The sequence below is a fragment of the Sturnira hondurensis genome, unplaced genomic scaffold (assembly GCF_014824575.4).
Source record: "Sturnira hondurensis isolate 20B ecotype Veracruz unplaced genomic scaffold, ASM1482457v3 Scaffold0006496, whole genome shotgun sequence".
NCBI lineage: Eukaryota > Metazoa > Chordata > Mammalia > Chiroptera > Phyllostomidae > Sturnira > Sturnira hondurensis.
Window position 1 is genome coordinate 20,196,721 of NW_028079127.1, and position 17,659 is coordinate 20,214,379.

At 46.3% G+C, this 17,659-nt stretch overlaps 2 protein-coding genes across 7 annotated transcripts in view; both read left to right on the top strand.

Moving 5' to 3' along the window:
- Positions 1 to 12,570, top strand: part of QRICH1 (glutamine rich 1) — a 41,308-nt gene extending 28,738 nt beyond the window's left edge. For all 5 annotated transcript variants that reach the window (XM_037049754.1, XM_037049752.1, XM_037049753.1 and 2 more), the window contains 7 exons: positions 798 to 975; positions 1,551 to 1,705; positions 4,136 to 4,250; positions 9,291 to 9,399; positions 9,745 to 9,896; positions 10,229 to 10,319; positions 11,640 to 12,570. In XM_037049754.1, the coding sequence (XP_036905649.1) occupies positions 798 to 975; positions 1,551 to 1,705; positions 4,136 to 4,250; positions 9,291 to 9,399; positions 9,745 to 9,896; positions 10,229 to 10,319; positions 11,640 to 11,832 (993 nt within the window). In that variant the 3' untranslated portion in view covers positions 11,833 to 12,570. The remainder of the gene's footprint in view (positions 1 to 797; positions 976 to 1,550; positions 1,706 to 4,135; positions 4,251 to 9,290; positions 9,400 to 9,744; positions 9,897 to 10,228; positions 10,320 to 11,639) is intronic.
- Positions 12,571 to 12,768: 198 nt separating this feature from the next.
- IMPDH2 (inosine monophosphate dehydrogenase 2) lies at positions 12,769 to 17,648 on the top strand. 2 transcript variants are annotated; one of them, XM_037049758.1, is made up of 15 exons: positions 12,769 to 12,981; positions 13,452 to 13,500; positions 13,707 to 13,808; positions 13,897 to 13,971; positions 14,296 to 14,502; positions 15,018 to 15,105; positions 15,179 to 15,378; positions 15,454 to 15,544; positions 15,642 to 15,737; positions 15,976 to 16,047; positions 16,717 to 16,860; positions 16,946 to 17,090; positions 17,179 to 17,322; positions 17,403 to 17,486; positions 17,586 to 17,648. In XM_037049758.1, exons 1-15 carry the CDS (start codon positions 12,884 to 12,886, stop codon positions 17,605 to 17,607), a joined length of 1,617 nt encoding a protein of 538 aa, XP_036905653.1. In that variant the 5' UTR covers positions 12,769 to 12,883; the 3' UTR covers positions 17,608 to 17,648. The 2 variants fall into 2 exon arrangements, with proteins under 2 accessions (XP_036905653.1, XP_036905654.1); XM_037049759.1 differs by lacking the exon at positions 15,976 to 16,047 and having other exon boundaries at positions 12,775 to 12,981.
- Positions 17,649 to 17,659: the final 11 nt, after the last annotated feature.

Sequence of the window (17,659 nt, forward strand, 5' to 3'; positions counted from 1 at the left end):
TGATGTTTCTATCTCCCTCTTCCTCTGTCTCTGAAAGCAATGAAAAAAGTGTCCTTGGGTGAGGATATATACTTTTAAAAAAAAGCAAAGAAACACAGAATCTCAAGTCCCCCTGAGACCTTTTAATTAGAGTCTACACTTTAATAAAATCCCCAAGTGATTTGTTTGCTTATTATAATTGGACACGCAGTGGTTTGGGCTAGTAATATTTGATCAGTGAGTAAACATTAAAATTGCCTTTTGACATGCAAAGGTTAATTTTTTAAAGGTTTTATTCATTTTTAGAGTGAGGGGAAAGGAAGGAGAAAAGGAGAGAAACATTGATGTGTAAGAGAAAAAAATTCATCAGTTGTTTCTCACATGCCCCCAGCCAGGGGGCCTGGCCCGCAACCCAGGCACGTGCCTTGACTAGGAATCAAACTGGCAACCCCTTGGTTCACAGGCCAGTGCTCAACCCTCTGTGCCACACCAGCCAGGGCAGCGTGCACAGGTTTTCAACAGACTCATCATGCCTCTTTAAAAAAGGTTCTAAAGTGGAATGCCGGCGTCGGTGTTCTTAAATCAGATTCGGAAGTACAGCCACTGCTGAGAGTTGCTGTGCTAGTCTTTGGTATCCCTGGGATAAGAAGTAGAATTTCAAAGATTCTTGAAAATAGGACAACAAGGAGAAGATAGTTTTTTGTTTTTTTTTTTTAATTAAAAGAACTACTACAAGTAATGTTTTTCTGGCAGTTTCGCTAAACAAAGGGCCTGAAAAAAAAGAATATTGACACATTTTGATGGTTTCTCTCTCATAGGCTCAAACTGTTCAGGTTGCTGAAGTTGAACCACAGTCACAGCCACAGCCTTCTCCAGAACTTCTGCTTCCAAATTCTCTGAAGCCAGAAGAAGGGCTCGAAGTGTGGAAAAACTGGGCCCAGACCAAGAATGCTGAGCTAGAGAAGGATGCTCAGAACAGACTGGCGCCCATTGGGAGTGAGTGTTGTGGGGGGGTGGACTCTGTCTAAAACACAGTAACCCTGGAGCAGGAGGAGGGGAGAATGGCATGGGAGTGGCATCCCTTGACTCTGGGAACTGGGAGCTCCATTTGAAGGAGTGTGCTGAATTCAACAAGCAGGCCTGACCAGCTGCAGATGAGCCGGGTCTGTGGGACTTGTCCAAGATTGGGCATTTTTATACATGTGCATTTCTGGAGTTGACCTAGATTTGGGCAGAGCAACTTCAGGGAGAAGATAGAGACCAGTGAGTGCTCAAGGCCCTTCTTCCATAGTGTTACGATTATATCTTCCTCACGTTACAGAGGGTGGAATTTTTTTTCTCATGTCATGGCCCTAATAAACATTTTCAGAGTATGTGAGGTGGGAGGATTGTGGAAAGGAAACCCTTGGTGTGTTAGAGCATAGAGGGTTGTTGCCTCAGTAGGCCAGATGCCAGTGCCCAGCCCCGATGGGCAGTGTTTGCTCTGAGCCATCCTTTCAGGGACGTGAGTGACCAATAAAGAGGTAACTGTTTGTGAGAACCCCCCATTCACCTTTGGGTTTGTGTTGTAGGACGCCAGCTTCTGCGATTCCAGGAAGATCTCATCTCTTCTGCTGTGGCTGAGTTGAATTATGGGCTCTGTCTAATGACACGAGAAGCTCGAAATGGAGAAGGTGAACCCTATGATCCGGATGTACTCTACTATATTTTCCTGTGCATTCAGAAGGTAGGAAACAACTTCACAGGAACATATTTGAGCTGTGTTCTGATCAGGTATTTACTGGATATTTAAATTAGTAAAATAACAAGGGGTTACAATTAGGAAATTCTCTTTCAACTGTGTAATGAGGTTTTAAAAATTATTTATGTTTAGAGAGAGGGGAATGGAGGGAGAAAGAGAGGGAGAGAAAAATCAGTGTGTGGTTGCCTTTTGTTCACCCCCAACTGGGGAGCCGGCCCACAACCCAGGCACGTGCCCTGACTGGGAATCGAACCAGCAGCCCTTTGGTTTACAGGCCAGTGCTCAATCCACTGAGCCACACCAGCCAGGGCTAATGTGGGTTTGTTTGTTTTTTTAATTGTGAAAGACCTATATATTCACTTCAGAAAATAAGAAAATAAACATTATCCATAATCTTGCCTTATAGAGGAACTCCTGTTAAAATATTTTGTATAGTAAGAAGAAACAAACAATAGAGCAAAGAAAAACACACCCCAAAATACTTGGTATATTACCTGAGAGTTCTTTTTTTTTTGATACTATTTATTCCCCTGATAACCCTCTTCTTTCCCCCCACCTCCAGGCATCACACTGTTGTCCATATTCTTTTTTTTTTTTTTTTAAGATTTTATTTATTTATTTGTCTTTAGAGGGGAAGGAGAGAGGGAGAGAAACTTCAATGTATGGTTGCCTTACGTGTGTCCCCTGCTGGGAGTTGGCCTGCAGGGAACCGGCCTACAACCCAGGCATGTGCCCTGACTGGGAATTGAACCATGATCCTCTGGTTCGCAGGTGTTGTCCATATTCTTGAGTTCTTTTTCCTTTTTGCTCAGTCCCTCCGTCCCTGAACCTCCTCCTGCTCTTTTGCTGTCATCCTGCTCTGTTTGAGTCTGTTTCTGTTTTGCTTGTTAGTTCAATTTATTCATTAGATTCTTCATATGAGATTCTGCATATGAGTGAAATCTGTCTTTCTCTGACTGGCTTATTTTACTTAGCATAATGTTCTTTTAAGTTCATCCATACTGTTGCAAAGAGTAAAATTTTCTTCCTTTTTATGGCCAAGCAGAATTCCATTGTGTAAATGTCCCATAGGTGTTTGATCAACACCTGGGCTGCTTCTATACCTTGGCAATTGTAAATAACACTGCAGTAAACATAGGGGTAGTTATGTTCTTTTGAGTTAGTGTCTTGAGCTCTTTCAGATATATTCCCAGAAGTAGGATCGCTGAATCAAAAGACAGATCCATTTTTAATTTTTTGAGTTATCTCCATGTTGCTTCCCACAGTGGCCACTGTCCCATCTGCACTCCCATCAGCAGTGCAGAGGGTCCCCTTTCCCCATGTCCTTGCCAGTGCCTGTTTGTTGAGAGCCTTTTTTTAAAATTACGAAACACATTATTAACACTTTTGGGGGGGAGGTAAAGTAAACATGGTTTGCATAAAAGTAATTTATCCCAAAGTCTGCAAACATACAGCTTATCTTCTTTTTCCCTACATTGAAACAAAATAATTATTTGAAGGAGTTGAGTGAGAATATACAACCGTAGTTAGGTGTTAGGGCATCTAAGGTGAAGCATCACAGAGGATTTCGTTTTAGACCGGCCGTTTAGGAGAGCCAAGGTGGAGTTCTTAGTGTGTCCATATTCTTGTGAAACATCCCACAGTAGCCCTGGCTGGTGTGGCTCAGTGCATTGAACGCCGGCCTGGGAACCAGGGGGTTGCTGGATTGATTTCCTGGTCTAGGGCACATGCCTGGGTTGCGGGCCAGGTCCCTGATGAGGGGGCACGCGGGAGGCAACTACACATTGATATTTCTCTCCCTCTTTCTCCCTCCCTTCCCCTCTCTAACGTGAATGAATAAAGTTTTTAAAAAAAGAAAATCCCATAGTAAGATGGGAAAAAAGCACATGCTGGTTGGCACTCACCTTGTTGCCTGGTCTTGAGAAAAGTTCGCTGTTTGATCCTCTTTCTTCCCAGTCACTTGGGGCACTGAATGAGTTGTTTATATGCCATCGTGTTCTTTGCACTTCCCAATCCTGGAAGATGGGCACAGTCGTCTTCATTACAGACAGGGGACTGAGCCCCCAGAGTTAAAGGACTCGGCACCACTTGCCTCAGAGCCTGCACCATGGTGGTTTTTTGTTTTTTTCTTTCTTTTTCTTTTTGGCTGCCATTAAGACAGTGCCTTGCCTGCATTAGCATTCACAAAATCTGCCCCACTGACCCACCTCTTAAGAGAGTTGTGAGAGTTTGTTCATACGATCTGATGTGTACTGCGGAAATGTCAGTCAAATGCTGGATGGCTTTGACCTGGTATAAGGTTTATAAGGGCCGAATGGGGTAGCAGAGGTGATGGAACTGGAGAAAAATGTTTATTTCCCTGAAAGTCTTACTCAGGAGATCACTAACAACTTCTGCTGATTGTTTTCCTTTTAGTATCTTTTTGAAAATGGACGGGTTGACGACATTTTCTCTGATCTTTATTATGTTCGATTCACGGAGTGGCTACATGAAGTTCTGAAGGATGTTCAGCCCCGAGTCACTCCACTTGGTAAGAGTCTTCCTGTCCTTGGATGTCTTTCCCGTCTGGGTTTAAAAAGGATGCCTGTGTGGCTGGCTGTGATACAGCATGTGGGTGAGTGTGCTGTAAATCCCAGGCACCGGCACCGACTTTGCCCCGATACGGAAGGGGCCTTGCTCACCAGACACAGGGCCCAGCTGGTTCCAGTGTGGCCAGAACATGGGCATTCAGGGCATGGGTTAGTTACTCTTTTATTTTCCTATTTAAATTTATTAATTAAAATTAGATTAATTTCAAAAGCTAAGAATTATTAACTATTTAACTGTAGGTTACTCACATTACATATTGGAGGGTTGTTTTTTTTAATTATGTTTGAACAAATGTTTTACGTATACAGGGTGGAGCAAAAGTAGGTTTACAGTTGTTCCTATTTAAAATAATTCAATAATTAATAATAATACAAGAATAAACTGTTTTGCATACTCATAATTGTAAACCTAATTTTGCCCCACCCTGTATAGAATGTAATTTTTGCTTTATCTGTAGGTAACTTCCTGTGCAGAGTGTTATGTTTGAAAAAACACAAGTTTTGCAGTAGAATGTCTGAGGTGTTTACTTTTTAATAAACTGAAAAATACAGCAAGAGGTACAGAGAATTCCCACATGTCCCCTCACAGTATTTCCCTATTATTATCTTGTATTAGTGTAGTATACTTATTATAATTGATAAATCAATGTTAGTACATTATTAAAACCCTAATGTAAACCCTAGTTTACATGTAAACCCTAGTTTACATTAGGGTTCACTCTTTGTGTTGTACATTTATGGATTTTGACAAATGTATAACAGCATGTATCAACAATTACCATATCACACAGAAACTTCACTGCCCCCAAATCTGTGTGTTCCACCGGTCATCCCTGTCTCCCTCCCCTGAATCCCTGGGAATCACTGCTCTTTTTACTGTCTCCATTGTTTTTGACTTTTCCACAATATCACATAGTTGGAATAATTTAGTATGTGGCCTTTTCATATTGGTTTTGTTCACTTAGCAATATGCATTAATGTTCCTGCGTGTCTTTTAGTGGCTTGATAGCCATTTCTTATTGCTGATAATATTCCATTGTATGGTTGTACCACAATTTGTTTATCCATTCACCTATTGAAGAACTTCGAAGTTTTGGCAATTATGAATAAAGCTGCTATAAACATTGTGTGCAGGTTTTTGGTGAAAGAAGAGGCAGATAGATCAATGGAACAGAATAGGGAGCCCAGAAATAGAACCACAAAAATATAACCAACTTACCTTTGACAAAGGAGCAAAGGGAGTTCAAGGAAGAAAGGACATTTTCAACAAATGGTGTTGGAACAACTGGACATCCACGTGCAAACAAATAAATCTCGACACAGACCTTACACCCTTCACAAAACTAACTCAAGATGAATCACTGACCTAAATGTAAAATGCAAAATTATAAAACTCCTCCTCCAGGTAACATAGGAGAAAATCTAGGTGACCTTGGCTTGGTGATTACTTTTTATATGCAGCACCAGAAGCACTCTGGTGCATGGGGAAAAAAGTGGTAACTGGACTTCACTAAAATGAAAAACTTCTGCTCTTTGAAAGACACAGTTAAGAAAATTAAAAAATGAGCCATAAACTGGGAGAAAATCTTTGCAAAACATATATCTGATGAAGGACTGGTACCTACCACTCAGCAGTAAGAATGCAAACAAACTGGTTAACAAATGGGCAAAAGATGGACAGATGCCTCACTAAAGATGCACAGGTGGATGAGAAATATATGAAAAGATGCTTATTTTATGTCATCGGGGAATTGCAAATTTTAGAATGGCTAAAATCCCAAACTGGCATCATCAAATGCTGGATAGGGGGCAACAGTAACCCTCATTCATTGCTAGTGGGAATGCAGAGTGGTACCACTTTGTAAGACAATTAGGCATTTTTGTACAAAAGTATACATTTTCTTACCTGTGATCCAGAAATCATGCTCCTTTGTATTTACATTGAAAAAAGTCTAGTTAACATCTGTCACCACTCGTAGTTTGTCACTTAAATGCACCTCCAAAAAATTACTTGCTAAATATTTTTGAGTGCCTGCTTTATGCCAGGTAGTATACCAGATGTATAGATAATGAGCCTACAGTCTAACAGATACAGCAAATAAATTAATAGTCAAAATAATTTATGGTTAGGGAAGTGCTTCGAAGACAAGGGAATGGGAGATGTTAAGGGCACTGGAAGGGAGGCCTCTGTCTCTGAGGGGCCGCCATTAGAATGGAGATTTGAGTGAGGGAGGGAGTTAGCCTGGCCACGTGATTTGCAAAGTTTCCAGCTAAGTGGATGCATGCAGAGTATGCTTTTAAAAACTTTTTATTGTGGAATTTTAAGCACATACGAAAGAAAAAATAGATTAATGACACTCCCATGTACCTGCTATTTGTTCATGGCAAATCTCATTCTGTATATGCACCACTTACTCCCCTCCTGTGTTATAGTAAATCCCAGACACTCTACTATAAATGTTTTAATATGTATTGACATACTACAATGCCATCATCATAATGTTTTTTAAAAGATAATTATATAACATCATCAAAATCTCTATCCTCTGAATTTCTAATTGTCTCATAAATGTCATAATTTTGTTTGTCTGGGTCAAGGTGTCAATTCCACATGTGAAATTGCTGGTAAACCTTTTAATGTTTTGTTTCAGTCTTTAATTTCCTCCTTGATTTTTTTCTTGCAATTTATTTATGGAAGAAACTAGCTTTTTAAATTGTCAGAGTCTACATTTTGGTGATTGTGTCTCCGTGGTGTAGTTTGACATACTCTTCTGTCCTCTGTGTTTACAGTTCACTGGGAGTTGTGTATAAAGACTCAAATGATCAGGGGCGGGGGGGTGTGTGTGTATGTGTTTTCTTTTTTGCAAGGTTACATAATACATGGGTTATTTATTTTCATCAGATGCCTATAATGTCTGGATCCATTAATTTATTAGTTGTAAAAAGTGGTACTCTAATGTTACTACTTCATTATTAGCTGAACGACAAACTTCTTGTCAATTCACTTACCGTCAGTGCAAATTGTGTAGAAAAGGGAGGGGTAGGGCCCACTTCTGGTCCTTTGCTTAGCAGCTTTTGTAGTCGCAGGTGTGACTTGTTTCACCACCTTTCCCTGGTGGTGGCCAGTTAGCTAGGTGGGTTTGTTTTCTGTCTTTAGCAGTTACCGTGTGCTAATGAATTTATACATATTTAATGTGTTCCAGTGTGTTTCAGTTATTATTATTACTGCTATTATTTTAGTTTACTGATGCTCAAATTGTCCCATCTGTGATTATTTGAAGCTTCTTTAATTGGTCCTTAAATTCTTTTGACACAACCCTTCTTTGATCTCTGTTTTTCAAAATGTTTCAGGCTCATCTTGGGCATTTTTTGTCCCAATGTGGAATCAGTTCATTCTCCATGGAGTGTGTGTGTGTGTGTGTGTGTGTGTGTGTGTGTGGTATTTCCATATGAAACCCAAGTCTGGGTGCTAGGTGTGCTCCTTTCTCCTGAATTGATCATTGTTTCTAGGCCTTAAAGTGGGCAGAACCGAAAATATAAAAAACAGATTGTTTTGATACCTGTAGTTCAGAACAGAACTACAAGGCTTTTGCATGATACCTATATATATATCACCCTTCTCCCATGCCAGGAGTTTTAGTTTCCATGCATTAAGTTTGTAGTGTTTAGAAGCAACTAAAGCCCCGGCCACTGTGGCTGAGTCGGTTGGAATGCTGTCCTGTAACCAAAAGGTTGCGGTTTTCTTCCTAGTCTGGGGGCACGTGTGATCCCTGGTCCAGGTGCATGCAGGAGACAACCAGCTGATGTTTCTTTCTCTCCTTTTCTGTCTCTCTAAAAGCAACGGAAAAAATGTCCTTGGGTGATGATTTAAAAAAAGAAGAAGTAGCGATTAAAGTTAGCAAAAGTGACATCAGGTGGCAGAGTGAATTCGGAGAAAAGAGGGCATGCCAAGGTATGCCTGGGACCACTCCTAGGCCCCGCCTTCCCTGAGGAAGGCTGTCTTCTTCCACTCACCTCCTGCAGACATGGCTAAAAGCAGGAAAGCTTATCTCATTGTCACTGCACCACAAAATATAAGAATGGAGGCACAGTGGCCCCAGAGGGATGGAAATGCACTATTGGAGTCTGAGCCAGCTCTGGCAAGAACAGAGAAGAGGAATGTGTTGGACTTTCTGCTTCAAAAAGAGGCACTGTCACTGCCTGCCTGTAGAATTCCGACTCCTGCAGGAGTGCTGGTGTCCACTGCTGCTGGCCCACCAGGCCCACAGGGCCTGGCGCACTAACATTTGCACGTTGACTGTTGAATGAGTGCATGAGAGGGGTTTGGTGATCCAACTACTGGCCTTTGTCCCTGCCCAGCTCTCAGTTTGTTTGTGGACCAGGGGCTTACAGGAAACCTGCCTGCTCGGTGGGGGACAGCTGTAATAGTTCTTTCTGAGTGGCAGTCTCCCCGTTACCCTGAGGGAGTGAGAATGGGTTTGCTTTCTGGAGGTAGAAGGCGTGACCGAAGGCTTATTTAACAAGGGTGTGCATACCAATTGTTTGGGCCCCGGGCACCTTGGAAAATATGATGAGAGGTCTGTTTCCTCTTTCCAGAGAAGTATACATATAGTCTGAGTTTGGTTATAATTTTGGGTGTTCACTTTCCCTGAGGCCTATACTTTTTGCCTTATGTTAACCTTAGATTAAAGGAAGAACTGACATCAGGTAAGATCAGCCATGTAAGGCATTGGTTCTCAAAGTATGGTCTTAGGTAACTCATTAGAATGGCACATTATCATGTCCCACCCCAGAAATTTGTGTTGGGACCCAGACTTTTGTGTTTTAACAAGCTTCCCAGGTGATTCTGCCATACCTGGAAGAGTTCTCTAGGTAAACCATGTAGTCCTATGCGGTCCTGCTTGTGCCTCACACCTCCCGTCCTGCACCTTTGAGGGAGCGCCTGCCGGCCTCTTGTTGCAGCAGTACTCTGTTCCTCCTAGGCTATGTCCTGCCCAGCCACGTGACTGAGGAGATGCTGTGGGAGTGCAAGCAGCTCGGGGCTCACTCCCCTTCCACCCTGCTGACCACCCTCATGTTCTTTAATACCAAGTAAGTGTTCTAGAGGCTCCATGCTTAGCCACTGCTGGCATCTGCCCAGTGAAGAGAGTGGAGACTATCCAGACAGACTTATGAATTCCTTTGGCACACATCTGAGAGCCTTTGGGCTACTGAAAGCCCCACGTGGCTGCATTTTGCGTGGTGACCTGTGAAGCAGACAGCCTTGCCAGACCCTGCCATCAGTCTTGATGTGGCTTCACTAGACAGTGTGTTTGGGTGTGGGCCTGCCCATATCCTGGGAGTGGGGGCATTGGCTCTAAAGCACTGATGGCAGAAGGTAAATCGTGGTCTCCTTCTGGCACCCCTCCCTTTGCCTTGCTTTCACTTGCGGTGCAGGTACTTCCTTTTGAAGACAGTTGACCAGCACATGAAGCTGGCCTTCTCCAAGGTCTTGCGACAGACGAAGAAGAACCCCTCCAATCCTAAAGATAAAAGCACGAGTATTCGGTACCTGAAGGCGCTTGGGATACACCAGACTGGCCAGAAAGGTAGGGGCGGGAGGCAGGGACCCAGAAACAGTACTGTTTGTCCTGCTGTGTCCTTGTTCCTGAGGGGCTGGTGACGAGTGCGGGATCGGGATTTGCTGGGTAGGAATTCTCCTATCCTTTATCTTCAGCCAGAAACTTCAAACTCTTCAAGAAGCAGAGATGCCCCGGAAAATATAGCTCCCTTTTCCTCTCATAGTCACAGCCCATGCCTTACACCCTTTCCCCTCCCAATATTTTTCCGTTGGGATGGCTGGAAGCCTAAGGTTCAAGGTCTGAGCCTGAGCTAAAGCAGCCTGGTGCCATGTCTGTGGTGGTGAGGATTTGTTTTGTAGTTACAGATGACATGTATGCAGAACAGACGGAAAATCCAGAGAATCCACTGAGATGTCCCATCAAGCTCTACGATTTCTACCTCTTTAAATGGTGAGGAGGCTTTATTCTGAGTGGGTGAATGTGTGCATGCGTACCCGTGTGCACAGGCATTCTCTAGTACCCAACAGTAAAAACGCCCTTCCAAAAAAAGCTAAGTACATAAGCAACTTTACTGCTTTTTCCAAATTACCTGAGGTGCCTGGCCCTGTGATGTAAAAGGGGTCCCTGCTCCCTGGTGGTCCCCTTTCCTGGAGACGGGATGAAGGTGGAGGGAGGCAGGTACAGAGAGGCTGCCTCCATCACATACTGAGCATCTTCTTAGGCTTGACCTTTGCTCACTACCACCATCAATCTAGGGATGCTCCTTTCCCTGGCTTTTGTTCTCCTTTGTGCCCGAAGTTTGGCTCTCGTTTTCACAGCACCTGAATGATCATTCTACGTTGCATGTCTTACCGTGTTACTTAAAACCTTCAATGGTTTTCTTTTGCTCTGCAAAGACCATAATCCTAATATGGCCTCGTTTTGCCTTTCCTTCACTCCCCATTGCTAACCTCGTGTCCATGTTGCTCTATGCTTTCTCCTCTTCACTTAAGGGCACATGCTTTTCCTTTCTCAAGGCCTCAGCAGACTTTTTTCTGTTGGGCAACCCTCATGACACCCCACCCCTACCCGTTTGGCAGTTCGCTTCAACCCATCTGTGTTCTCAAATACAGCTTTGTCAGGAAAGTGTGTTCATACTCCCTGCCTATTTCCTCAGGCTGTTTCCCTTTGTTGTACCTGCAACTGTTGGTCATTTTGTGTGTATTTGTGTAACTGTTTAATTACTGTCTGCCTCTCCCCTTATCTGTAAGCTCCAATGGGTAGAAACTGTTGGGTCTTGCTCATTTCTCTAACATCAACACCTAATGCAGGGCTAGGACACGGTAGCCCTGTGATAAATCTTGAGAAGATGGCATGTGAAGTATTTAAGAAAGGTGCAGCACAGCATTGAGGAGTTTGGGGGCTTAGCCTGGTTAAGGGCCCCAGTCCCTCGGGTAGAATTGAAGAATCATCAATGGATTGGTTAAAGGAAACAAGTTGAGCAAAGACCTGGGCAGAGGTTGGTTCCAAGGGGGATATGCCTGGACGAAAGCAGATGGGCCCTCGGAGTCCTGGGCAGCTGGGTCAGAGGAATCAGCTAGCAGTGTGCGGGAGGTGCAGAAGAGAGGCAGCCTATCCTTGGCATTGGAGATATATGTGTTGACTGCATGGAATTCAGCACCGTAACTTCCAAGGCTGTTGCCTTCCCAACTTTTGCAGGCATCTGTCTGGGAAGTTCAGGTGGGAGTATTGAGATTGTGCTTTTAACCAGCTTTTACTGACATTCTTCAGTCCCCAGAGTGTGAAAGGCCGGAATGACACCTTTTACCTGACACCTGAGCCAGTGGTGGCCCCCAACAGTCCAATCTGGTACTCGGTCCAGCCTATCAGCAGAGAACAGATGGGACAGATGCTGACTCGGATCCTGGTGATACGAGAAATTCAGGAGGCCATTGCAGTGGCCAGCGCGAGCACCATTCACTGAGATCCCTTAGCCATGGTGCAAGGGAGAGCATCCAGGAAAAAACGGACAGACTTTCACACTAAAGAAGAGGCCTCCATTTTTTCTTTTCCTTTTATATTGGTGTAGTTATGAAGCCGTTCGGACTGCTTCTGTTTAAAATATTAAAAGGAAACCAGCCCCTGTGCATCTTCATCAATCTGCTGTGGCAGACTCCTCAACCCATGGGGGCTCTGGGTTTCCTGAGAGCCAGGTGTCCTAGAAAGTTGCTGGCTGACTTCTTACCCTTTTTTTGTCTGGGGCCTGGGGAAAGGGCTTGGACTGTTAGGAGAAATGTGGCCCATTCCCTTCCTCCAGAAAGATGGAATTAATGGTGGATGGACCCTCCAGGAAATCTCCAGCTGGCTCCCACTCTGACTGGCCAACTCTGCTGATCACAGGGGAGTGGTCTTTTCTTTCATGCTCAGACATAAACTTAGCATCTTAATGGAAGGAAAATGAGGGGAATTTCAATTATGATTTATTAAAGACAATTTCTATTACACCTTCCTTTATGACAAGTGACATTTTAGATGTTAAAGTAAAAACTTTACCATGGCTTTTTTTTTTTTTTGGCCTAACGTTGAGGCCTTAAACTGAGGCTCCTGTGCCTGATGGAATTCTTGTAACATACACTTGTGTATCATATAAAGATACCACTCTGTTTCTCTTATGTATTCTTAATCTAGTTGTTTATTAAGAATGACAAGCACGTCTTTTCAATATGCTAGTGAACTAAGCCTCTTTATTTGGGCGGAGACTGGCGGAACAGTGGAAGCAAAGCAGTGCCTGTTAATTGAGCAGGCCAGGGTCCTGCGGTTTGGGGGCGGGATGCTATGGGATTAGCCCGTGATCTGCGCATGCGCTTCCTTCAACTCCGCCTCAGACGCACTGGGCCCGCCCACCGGCAGTTCGTCCTGACGTCAGACGCTCAACGAGCGCTGACGATTGCTGCGGGTATATATTGCCGCGCCTCTTACGCCAGAGGCCTCTGCGGCGTGGTCCTCTGAGGCTTGCGTCTTTCTTCGCACTGGCCATGGCTGACTACCTGATCAGTGGGGGCACGTCCTATGTGCCGGACGACGGGCTTACGGCACAGCAGCTGTTCAACTGCGGGGATGGTCTCACCTACAAGTGCGGGCCTATCGGGCTCACCTGGGCGAGAAGAGGGGCGGTGCGCTGGGCTGGGAGGCCTGGTGGGGCTTCCGTTGAGCCTGCTTGGGCTCGGGCAAGAGGGACAGGTTCCGGAAATTCCCTAACCATCTCTAGGGCTCACTTTGACAGATAAAGCGAGGCAACAGGGAGGCGGCATTTTGGTAGTGCTTGGGATTTCAGGCTGGAAGATCCATTCTCTGGGCACATGGAGTTGTCAGGGTGTCAGAGGCGCTGATGACAGCTAGGTGGCAGAAAAGGGCTAGTCGCCGTCTCCACCTTGTGCTCTGCCTTGCCTGTGACACATGGGTTAGGTCAGTGAGTGCCCTTTCTGCCCAAATGCTTTATGAGATTTGGGCAGAAAATCTGCCCAAATCCCCGTCTACGGGGATGGAGTCTCCGGATGTACTAAGCCTGAACGTTACTCCCAATTTGCTCCCCTACCCCTGTAGTGACTTTCTCATTCTCCCCGGGTACATCGACTTCACTGCAGACCAGGTGGTGAGTATGACCAGTGAATGGGTCCTTAGCATTTCGATGGGGCAAGGTGCCATTGTACCCTGGTGTACCTCACTAGAGTGGGCTTCGGGGTGGATTCTATGGAATGGTTGTACTAGCTTGCAAGTCATACAGGACACCAGTTTTGTGGGGTACCTGGCATCATGTAATATGCAGTTTTCTCACATTAGCTGGCCTTATATCCTTAGGACTTGACCTCTGCTCTGACCAAAAAGATCACTCTGAAGACCCCACTGGTTTCCTCACCCATGGACACAGTCACAGAGGCTGGGATGGCCATAGCAATGGCGGTGAATACCATGGGGCATGAGGGCAGAAGCAAGGGCCTAGTCTCTTCCCAGGAGGCATACGGTCATATCTTAATCTTTTATTCCACAGCTTACAGGTGGTATTGGCTTCATCCACCACAATTGTACACCTGAATTCCAGGCCAACGAAGTTCGGAAAGTGAAGGTCAGAGGGAGCAAGGATCATGGTCAAGATTTCATAGGGATTGCACTGAGGTGGAGTGGGAGTGGGGGGGATTATTTTACTCCTAATTAAGGACCCTTTTTTCCCCACTGTGGAGTTGAGTTCCTGAGTAGAAGAGCCTGAGACCCTGGGTCTTAAGGCAACAGAAGAGGACCAGGTGCTTGAACAGTGCTTGCCTCCCACCCATGTCTCGTATTCCTGGGTTTGAGGTGTTGGTGTGATTTGGTCCTGTGGCACTGCCAAAAGGGAAGTTGACACAGACCCCCGTCTTCATATCAAAGAGCCCATTCTTATCATCCCTTCCAGAAATATGAGCAGGGATTCATTACGGACCCAGTGGTACTCAGCCCCAAGGATCGAGTACGGGATGTATTTGAAGCCAAAGCCCGGCATGGTTTCTGTGGTATCCCCATCACTGATACAGGACGGATGGGGAGCCGCCTGGTGGGCATCATCTCCTCGAGGGACATTGATTTTCTCAAAGAGGAGGAGCATGACCGATTTTTGGAAGAGGTAGGTATGCTGGCAAAGCCGTTTCAGCAACTGGGCTAAAGACAAGGAGCCTTCTGTTACCTAAGTGGCGTCTTTGATGGTTTCTACTGTCAAGGAAAAATGAATACCCAACCAAGTTTCTGATCTGAGAGAAACACACACACACACAGGTTCTCAATCTGCCCAAATGTTTGCCAGCACACACACATTCTTTGCCACCCCCACGGTGAAGGAAATGCTTAAGGACCAACTTCAGCCTCCTCTTTTAATTCTCTTGTCACTGGTCTGGTGTGGCCTCTTTTTCTTCTTACGATGTAACAGGCTACTCCATGTGTTGTACCATATTGTCCTTTTTATTCAGTTCTCACACTTCCCATTACATTGCTGCAGAGACTATAGAGTTCACTTGAGGGGTGTGGTTTGGGTACAGGTGTGTGAACAAGATGGTCTTTGGAAACTCACCCGAGTTAAGGGCAGGTCCTGTTGGGAGATCTGGTCTCTGATTGGCACTTCCTCACAGTTCCCCTCCCTCTTAGATCATGACAAAGAGAGATGACTTGGTGGTAGCCCCTGCAGGCATCACATTAAAGGAAGCAAATGAAATTCTGCAGCGCAGCAAAAAGGGTGAGTCCTGGCCGTAGAAAGGGCTCTGTAACCAAAAACCAGGATGTTGATTGATGTCCTGCTCTGCCCTCAGGAAAGTTGCCCATTGTAAATAAAGACGATGAGCTGGTGGCCATCATTGCCCGAACAGACCTGAAGAAGAACCGGGATTACCCACTGGCCTCCAAAGATGCCAAGAAGCAGCTGCTGTGTGGAGCAGCCATTGGCACTCATGAAGATGACAAGTACCGCCTGGACTTGCTAGCCCAGGCTGGTGTGGACGTAGTCGTTTTGGTGAGCTGCTGTACAAGCAGGGTGGGGTGGTAGAGGGTGCTGCCATACCCACCTCACCAGGACTTCCTGTTCCAGGACTCTTCCCAGGGAAACTCCATCTTCCAGATAAACATGATCAAGTACATCAAAGATAAATACCCCAGCCTCCAAGTCATTGGAGGCAATGGTGAGGCCAGACTGGGCACAGAGGACGTGGGCTGGAGGAGGGAAGATGGGTTCCCACCCAGCCTTTCACCTGAGCCTTTTTCTGTTCTTCGTTGCAGTGGTAACAGCTGCTCAGGCCAAGAATCTCATTGATGCTGGTGTAGATGCCCTGAGGGTGGGCATGGGCAGTGGCTCCATCTGCATCACCCAGGAAGGTAAGATGTTTTGCCAGGACCCTTAGCTCTACATGCCCCGAAGTCCAGTGCTCTCATGGGGACTACAGAGAGTCCTGTAATAGGCACAGCCCCAGGGCCAAACAGGCCCCTTGGATGGGTGACACGCTGGAAGCAAGATGAGCTCTTGTCACTCACTTGCCACTCCTCCCTGCCTAGCCTGGCCTCCTTGCTCCTGCTCTGCACCCTCTCTAAACTCTGGTCTGTTTGTTTTATTTAGCAGCTCCCAAGATCCCTCCAGACATAAAGTCCCACAGCCCCAAATGCCCTTCTACTGTCACGGGCTGCTATAGTAAGTCCGGCCCGGCCCACTGGCCCGGCCCAGCTGCCCACTGCCCGGCTGCTTGGTTGATTGTAGCTGTAGCTCCCGGGGTTTGTGGTGCCTATGGGTGGGCAGGGCAGAATGAATGACAGACCATGGTTTTGGGGGCTGCTCCAGGGCACAGCTCCTTCTTCCTGGGGTGCTTACAAGGCAGGACCTCCTTCCCCAGGTGCGTCCTGCTCTGCCCACATCTCCTGCAGTAGGGCACAGCTCAGGGACCAACTCTGGAGCACAGTCTTCCTTTCACATGACCACTTCCCTGATCTTGTGTGAGCTCCCCACCATGTAGGGAGGAAGGGGTGGGCCTCTGGTACTAACTGCACAGTAACCCCTACCCCACCTGATAGCAGTTGGGTGGGGCTTTCCCGGCTGCTGACTGCACGTGCCTGAGGCTGCCCTGGGCCATGCACACAAGCACGCGCACATGCAGGGTTTCGTGGTGGCCATCACAGCTGTTTGTACTGTTCAAGGCAGGTGGGGCAGCAATCCCAGACATGACTTGTCCTCAGCCAGGCTGCAGTTCTGGTGCAGGTGTAGCTGACAGCTCCTGGGTGCAGAGTTGTGACCACAGGGCCCCTTGCTTCCCTTGCCTGACCCCACCAACTCCACTCACCCATCTGTTCCTCCTTCTCTTAACAGTGCTGGCCTGTGGGCGGCCCCAAGCAACAGCAGTGTACAAGGTGTCAGAATATGCACGGCGCTTCGGTGTTCCTGTCATCGCTGATGGAGGAATCCAAAATGTGGGCCATATCGCCAAAGCTTTGGCCCTCGGGGCCTCCACAGGTGAGGCCCAGCAGCTAGGGAGGCTGGTGGGACTCCTTCCCCATTGCCATCCAGCACCTGTCTCCAGCACTCCATCTGTCCACAGTCATGATGGGCTCCCTTCTGGCTGCTACCACTGAGGCCCCTGGTGAGTACTTCTTTTCCGATGGGATCCGGCTAAAGAAATACCGAGGTATGGGCTCTCTTGATGCCATGGACAAGCATCTCAGCAGCCAGAACCGATATTTCAGGTGGGACAGGAAGATCAATTAACTTATGCCAACTCTTCACTGATGGTCTTATTCATGCTTTGACCTTGACTTTTGCCTGTCTCTGTAGTGAAGCTGACAAAATCAAGGTGGCCCAGGGAGTGTCTGGGGCTGTGCAAGACAAAGGGTCCATCCATAAATTTGTCCCCTACCTGATTGCTGGCATCCAACACTCTTGTCAGGACATTGGTGCCAAGAGTTTGACCCAAGTCAGGTAAGCTTGAGGCGCTTGGATGCGGGTAGAGAGGCTGATCCAAAGCCAGCTACCCATGTCTGACGTCTGCCCCTCTGCAGAGCCATGATGTATTCTGGGGAGCTCAAGTTTGAGAAGAGAACATCCTCAGCTCAGGTGGAAGGTGGTGTCCACAGCCTCCATTCGTAAGTCTCCAACTCCTTCCCACCCCATCCCTGGGGTGGAGTCTCCACCATGCCTCTTTTCTGCTGCCCTCACCTCACAGCTGGTCCTTCTGCCTACAGGTATGAGAAGCGGCTTTTCTGAAAAGGGATATAGCGTAACCCCATGGTTTTTCAATAAAAGTTTGGAAAAAAGT